We start from the raw sequence: 7,701 nt of genomic DNA, 5'->3' as shown, positions 1-7,701 counted from the left end.
CTGAGACAGAAATAGAAGATCCTTCTGGCTGCCATGCCTCACCTCCTCAACCTGCTTATTCCAGAGCTCAGCAATCACTGCTGCCTTTACCCACCAGCTGCTGTGCAAGCAGTGCTCTTTGAAGCCATTTATCAGCACTGACTCTGTTGATGGGGGATGGCAGCGAATGGGGAAGACTGCAGTCTGCAACAGCTGAGGAGGAATGACTGCATACCACCTGGGTGTAAGTCATTACCTCTGATTTGCAAACTGACCTTCCTCCTGTAGGAGCTGAATGGAGATTGAGTTTGTTCTTAATAAGGCCAGAAACAAACTTTAACTTCAAAGAGAACAGGATTGAGAGCAATGTTTTTTGTCGCTTATTTGCCTGCCTGTCTAACCATGTTAGAATATTCTTTGCTCTATTTGCCTTTTGCTAGCAGTGGGCAGGCTTTGCTGTTAGCGTACATGTATGGAATCTTGCAGCAGCAGTACTGCTCGGTAGGATGCTAATGGCATTGTGCAGTACAAGCAGCAAAAAGGTCTTTGCAAGTTATAACTGAAGAGTGGAAATCTTTACATCTTATTTTGTTTACTGGACTTTGAAGAAAGACTTGACAAAATATTCCCTGTATGGTTGCTTTAACAGGTCATTTGCAGTAAGAGTACAAATCCCTGCAATCTGCCTAATGGTGTCTGCAACAATGAAAGAATTTGCTCTTGTCACTGGACAGTTAGTTACTTTTTAATAACTGGATTCTCAACCATACAACCTCCTCTGCTCTAGTTTGTCCCCTCTGCTTCAGTTGTACCCTGTACAAGTTGTTTGGCAGAGAGAGAGAAGTGCTGGCTAAAGCAGAAAAAACTCCATGCTCAGTTCCTTTGTCTTCCGCTCTTACCTTTCTCAACTTACTATTGTCTGTACAGGAGATGGAGGTAGATAGATACACCGCAAGACAGCATCAAATTAGTCAAGTAAAACACTCAACTGTGAAAAATAAATAGTGGTTCCTACCCTAAGAAGTGAAAGAGAAAACTGAAATGAGCCCTTCTGCAGGGAAGTGAACTCTTTTGTTCACAGCACAGGCTGTCAGAACCTCCCACAGGCCACTCAGTCACAGACCTTGGGAAACTTCTGAGGCTAAACAGGGAGGACAATCTCTGGCACACAACCAAACAAGAGTGAAATCCCAGCTGTCTTGGAGGTAGTAGGACTTCAAAGACTAGCTTTAAAAGCCATCTGAACAGGTAGGGATGTGACAACTGAATAGTAAGAGAAGAGCTAGATAATATGATGCTAGCTTGTAGGCTAAATTACAAGACAGTGGTTATAGAGTCTAACAGAGCCATCAGATTGTACACACAATTATGCACACTGTACAGCCAGTGTGCATAATTTACCTGGTACACTGGTTTGTAACTTCAGAGGAGCTCCAGAGCATTTAAGGTCCCAAGTTTTGCCCCATTCAGTCAGCTCGCTTCCTTAACATCTGCTTTACTGTGAGAATAACAGGAGAGAATCACTTTTTAAATCACAAAACCAAGTTAAATAACAAAGTAGTTATACTTGAAAGGAGGTCTGGTACCCCTTCTTACAGGAAAAGCCTGTAAGGGCTGTGAGCACCGTTCTTCGGTCAGTGCCTTGAACCGAAGCTGGAGCTGCAAGCTGCCAAGAGTCCCCTCAGCCCGGACTGAAGACCTGCCTCAGGACCGACCAAAAAATTAAACAAGCATGTGCTACTGCTGTACCATTTGTTGTGGGATTTTTATGGAAGTTTTCCTTTCCTGTATGGACTAAACAGCATACTTCAAAAAAATAAGACTTGGTGGATTTGTGGCCTGAGGGCACCATGTCTGCAGAACTATGCTGAACACCTTTGCCTTGGTGTCAGGCATATTACATACCAACAGTACTAGTATCAGCAGCGCATTTGAACCTCTAATCTTACATTTACATCCGATCTCTGAGTCTTGGAGTACTTCATATCTTTAGTCATCACAACATTTGATAATATGTAGGAATATGGATGTCTTAACCAGAACAAGTACTGTAAAAATCAAGTTCCTTATTGTTTTTGCAACAATCAGATCATTCAAGTACAACCATTTACAAGCACTATAAAAATGCCTTCTATATGCGTCTGTCTTTGTATGTGAGGAACATGAAGAGCAGGAGTTGCTTCTGAAGTTAACATGCTTCTCTTGCTGGTGTACTCTTGTGTATTTGCATGCAAGCTGAATATAGCTATACTATGTGTACACTAGAGTCTTACTGCATTTAACTATTTTCAAATGTCTTTAAATTTTTGTAAAACGGTGCTTTGAATACGTGTCTCAAAGCAAAGGAAATTAATTCTGACTGTGTTTATGAACTTTTCTTGTGATTGTTTCTTTTCCAATATTTTTGATTGATTGATTTGAGAGGAGTGAGAATCTGTTTTCCACTCTTTATTGAGAAAACAAAATTGGTCGTGACTTTTGGAGCATTCAGCATCCTCAATTTAAGTCAAAGACAAGAACTGTTGGTGGTTGGGATGGCTCGCTGAAGAGCCTTTTAAAACATCCCTCCAATTTCTTCTTGATTACGGTCAGACTGAAGTGTAACATTTGTATTGTTAAAATCCAAGCCCAGCAAACAAATATTCTGTTAGGTTTGCATACATGTGTGGTTTTTATTTTATGACTGCTTCATAAACTGTTGAGTCAGGACTATTGCTTAACATGTAAGTTTTGTAATTTTCTTTCATCAGTCTATGTGCAAAGAAGCAGAAACATAGGAGAACAGTTAAATAAAGTGATTAAAATTAATCATAAAATATGCCTGCCCTAGTGATGATTAAAACCTTAATCATTACATATTACATGTCCCTGAATGCTGTAGAAAAGCAAATGTATTTTTATTACTTTGTATCCATCTTCTTCCTTCATTTAATACCAAAAATACCCACTGGTAAACAAATGTTTAGACCAGGAGGGCCTATCTTTTTTTGTGCTTCCCTTCTGAAATACAAACATTTCTTAATTTTGTTCTTCCTAGCTGTGTTTTGTGATGTTTTGGACGCCAAACGTGTCAGAGAAGATTTTAGTTGACATAATTGGAGTAGACTTCGCTTTTGCAGAACTGTGTGTTGTTCCTTTGCGCATCTTCTCCTTCTTTCCAGTTCCAGGTAAAACACAAGAAAATAAAAACTCTGTAACCTCAGAACCAAACCAGCTTTGAGGTGCGGTTATACAGTCTGTCGTGGCTGTACCTACAAGAGTGGCTAAATGCATGCTTAGCATGAGTAACATGGTTTTTATTGAAGTTAGTGTAGACCAAGACTATCTACATCAGTAGGCAAGATACAAATGTTGCAGTACAAGCAGTTTGTCATTAGGCAGATTTTTGACTGTCAAAAGTCGGAATTCTGTCTCTTGTAGCTGACCAAGAACACACACGTGAATGGCAGTAGCAATACGGGCATGCCAAGACTGACATTAACTGTTTGGAACAGCATCTAAGACCAGCTCCACAATAACATTACTTCCATTAGTCTCCCCTTCTGCTGCCAGACTCGGTGGCACTTTCAGATATTATCACAGCATGAACTATATAGAATAAAAGTTAATGCCCATATTCAACAGAGAGGCAAACCTGAGCAGAAATGAAAATGTTTTCCCTCAAAAAATTTCTAACTTCCGTAATCAAATGCTACATCATGTAGTGTTTTCTGCTTATATGACCAGACAGTTTTGTAATAAAGGTAAACTCCAACTACAAGAATAAGTACATGTCATTTGTTGTGATTAGCTGTTATACCATGTACCACACAGGAGCTAGAGGGAAAATTTTCCTTGGTGTGATTTCTATATAGGGAAGGGATATTCTTTTAATGAAGAAAACATAATGGACCATCTAATAAATTGGTTGTAAGAGAACAGCTTTCAGGAAGGTTTGCTGTATGTAACTGGCACTTTGGTTTTTCAAAAATCAGTATAATAAAGCAATTTGGACACAAGATCTACTTCATTTCTAGTAGGGATTCCCTGTGTGCAAAGTTACCAGAAACAAGTTTCACCGTGGTTATTTCTGAACAGTGCTTTCTGCATGAAAAAGCTTCATACGAGATGACTGATATTTTTTTACTACTCTCACCTCCCTTTCATCCCATCCCCTCCCCTTCCCCTGTTTATGAACAGTGACGGTCAGAGCGCACTTGACTGGTTGGCTGATGACTCTAAAGAAGACATTTGTGTTGGCACCCAGCTCAGTGCTGCGGATTATCGTCCTCATCACCAGTCTCATTGTGCTGCCTTACTTGGGGTAAATCATTCTCCTCTCCACAGAGATGATGGGTTTGCTTTCCTCTTCATTCCCGTTTCCTGTCACTTAATAGCTGAATTTGGGTGGCTCAGAACATTTTCCACAAATACTAGCCACAATATAAAGCCTAAATAGTGTCAATATCTGGAAAAGAAACATTTACAAATTTACAAGTCTGACTTTGCTCTAGACACGCATGATAGTGGTGTCCCTTTTGAAAAAAATAGGCAAATGTCAGAAAGGCAAACCTGTATGTTACAGGGCGTTTTTATCCATTCTATTAAATGCACTGTTAAGAAAGCTAATGGAAGAATACCTTGTTTATAAGTAAAATAATTTGTTCTACAGCACTCTGTAGAAGATTTTAAATTCTTAGTCCATAATTTGATTCAGAATGTGTTTCTTTTAAATAGTGAAGCCATAAAAAACCAAAAAAGCCCTTTAAAATACCAGTTATTCTTTTTCCCAGTGTATTGTATCTTTGAAGGAAATATTTCTAACAGATAATCATACATTCTCACACAACCGTGACTACTTTCTTTTTATGCTGCCCACAGAGTTCATGGAGCCACTCTTGGAGTAGGATCCCTTCTAGCTGGTTTTATAGGAGAATCCACCATGGTTGCAATAGCAGCCTGTTACGTCTATCGGAAACAGGTAAGAATTAGGCTTTGCGGGATCTGGTGAAAGCAGTTGATGAATATAGTGGATTTTAGTTCAGGTTAAGAGTACACTTTTGAAATGTAACTCCTCAGCATCCCCACTTACTGAATTTGGTTTGCTTCCCCATGCAGTCTCAACAGTGTGCAACCTGGGAATTCTTTGGGTTAAAATAAAACCAAAAGGTGCCCTCCAACTGCTAGTGGGCGTTCAGGCCATGGGACATACTTGTCTGAAGTAAACCTCTTGCTCCTTAAAGCATGTGCATGATGGATATCATGTCCTTACCACCACCTGTTTTGCTCTGTAGATCTCCTACTACAGTACAACATAGCTGCTTTATGTAGACATAGGAACTACTCATCCAAGCTTACTATACATAGATGTAGATGTAGATGTGTGTGTATATATATACATATATATATATATACACCATACTAAAGTATGGTCGCTTTTTTTTTTTTTGCTATCTAAAGTGGCTTAATACAAGATACAGCAGTAGAGGATAAGAGCTTAGAAACACTTAAACAGGCAAGGATTTCTCATATGCATACTTCTACATATTTCACACACTAGTGATAGCAAAAAAAAAAAGCAACCATACTTTAGTCCATTTTCAGCAGAGCTGGTTTTATAAAGAAATAGAAGTACACATATATATACACATATATACACCACTACTATACCAGTAGTAGTGGTACATGGATTTCAAAGAATATTCCACTAAATGAGGTCAAACACAGGATAAATATTGGCTAGGTTACTGGGTACCTTTCAGTAACCTGCGAGTTGTGCTCTTCCAGTTCTGTGTTCAAGGCACTGTCTAGGCACCAGGCGCAACTTCAAGCAGAAATGGCATGGTGTGTACATCATTCCATGACGCAGAAGGACTCTGTGGATGGTGTGGATGGGAGCAGAAAATATAATCTATGCAATTACTTTTTTTTAATTAGACTTCTTACTAAAGGCCATAGATGGCCAAAAGCGAAGATGCCCACGACTTCTATTTTTATCAAAAAAATATCCAAAATGAAATATCCAAAAGCCTTATGTTGGAACAAACTAAAACCAGTTTTGATATGTATTAACAGTGCAGACCATGGTAATAGATCAAAGTGTACAAGGTTCATAAGAAAAGAGAAGACCTTGATCTCTGTCATGATGAGTCTGTCGTGTTTTTCTTGAGCACCATAAAGTAAAGCCTGTAGACACTGGAATGGCCGTTCTTGGCCTGTGGTTTCACAACATATATCTGTTTGGACTAACGTCCTCATTGCTTGCTTGTTACTGGAGTAGCTCATAGAGCGTTTCTGGCCAGGGACATGGTGCTTAATTTTTTGCAGCGATGAGTGCAGGTAGTAGTAATAATAACCGTGCCAACCTAATTTATTCACTTGGCAGAATTAATATGTAGCTGACCACATCATCTCAACAGCCAGTGTGACAGCAGCAGAGCTAACCGGTAGCTGTATACACCAACTTGTTTTCACCTACAGTGGTAATAAGCGGGCAGCGTTTGAGAGCTGCAAATCAAGTGTTGTGTAGACACCTCTAAAATTTTGAAACTCTGATATGCCCAACTCAGCTGAATCAATAATACCTGGGGGGGGACTTTTTGTCAGCTGTACAAGTGTTTTCTGTAAAACTAGTCAGCCTGCTGAGAAACGGGTAATAAGGAACAGATGCTTCAACTTGTTTTGTAGTGGAGCTGAATGCCTCTTAGCTTTACTAATCCAGGACATCCTGGATGAATCATAGGACTCTTGAGTGCCCTCCTGCTCCTGCTAGCCAAAAATACTTTAATATTACACGACCTTGATGGGGTGGGGGCTCACAGTGGATCAGCACTATCAAGAAAAGCCAGAAAGCTCACATCTTGTAAAATTCCTGAAGTTTGACGTTTGACATTTGAGAAATGAGGTTGCCACCTCCGCCTCCCTCCCTAGAGCAGCTTATCTTCTCTCATATTTTGTTTGCTTTTCTTTTTTTTTTAGTAAAAAGTCTGTGATGTAAAAGATTCCAGATGCTCTTTTCCCTCCAGTAGTGCCGAAGCCTGTCTTGGGTGTTGCTTAGCATAAAAAATGCCTCTATTATTGCATTTATGTTAGAACGAGAAAGCTGAGCCCCAGGAGAGTTATGGAAACCTTCTAAGTTAAGACAACTTATTAGTGACAAGCCATGAATATTACACAAATATTCTAGCTCTTAATAACATACTAAAAAAAAAAAAAATATTCGCACCTTGCTTCTCCCGGTGCCCCAAGTTTATAGGACTGCGTTCATGCACGACTTACTGATAGGTTTCCAAATGCTTCTTTCAATCTAGAAAAAGAAGCGGAATGAGAATGAAGCAGCTACAGAAGGTGAAGACTCTGCAATGACCGACATGCCTCACACAGAGGAAATGACAGACATCGTAGAAATGAGAGAAGAGAATGAATAATAAATGGGATGCAATTGTTCTCTGCAGGGACGATTGGAGTGACACTTCAGCATCTTGTCGTCTCTCATACTTTTTTGTTTGTTCATTTTTATTTTTGTAATAAAGAGGCCTTGATTTAAAAGGTTTCAGATAAATTCTCTAGCATACTGGGTATGCTCTCACTGATGAGGGACCTAAAAAGAGGTCTTTGCTTTTTTTTTTTCCAATTGAATTTGTTTTCTCACTCCATGCAAACGTAAAAGATACAATTGCATCACTGTAGAGTCTTCCTTACTTATGCATCCACCTTCTCTGGACAATCTGCATTTTTCAACCA

The 7,701-nt window shown here is 39.4% G+C and overlaps 1 protein-coding gene across 1 annotated transcript; it reads left to right on the top strand.

Moving 5' to 3' along the window:
- The first annotated feature begins 447 nt into the window (after window positions 1-447).
- LOC104623969 (progressive ankylosis protein-like) lies at window positions 448-7,501 on the top strand. The gene is made up of 5 exons (XM_010291209.1): window positions 448-480; window positions 3,017-3,146; window positions 4,159-4,282; window positions 4,840-4,939; window positions 7,269-7,501. Exons 1-5 carry the CDS (start codon window positions 448-450, stop codon window positions 7,383-7,385), a joined length of 504 nt encoding a protein of 167 aa, XP_010289511.1. The 3' UTR covers window positions 7,386-7,501.
- The last annotated feature ends 200 nt before the right edge of the window (window positions 7,502-7,701 follow it).

Source organism: Phaethon lepturus, unplaced genomic scaffold, assembly GCF_000687285.1.
Source record: "Phaethon lepturus isolate BGI_N335 unplaced genomic scaffold, ASM68728v1 scaffold7417, whole genome shotgun sequence".
NCBI lineage: Eukaryota > Metazoa > Chordata > Aves > Phaethontiformes > Phaethontidae > Phaethon > Phaethon lepturus.
The sequence above is the reverse complement of the archived record's forward strand: the minus strand, read 5'-3'. Positions and strand labels throughout refer to the sequence as shown.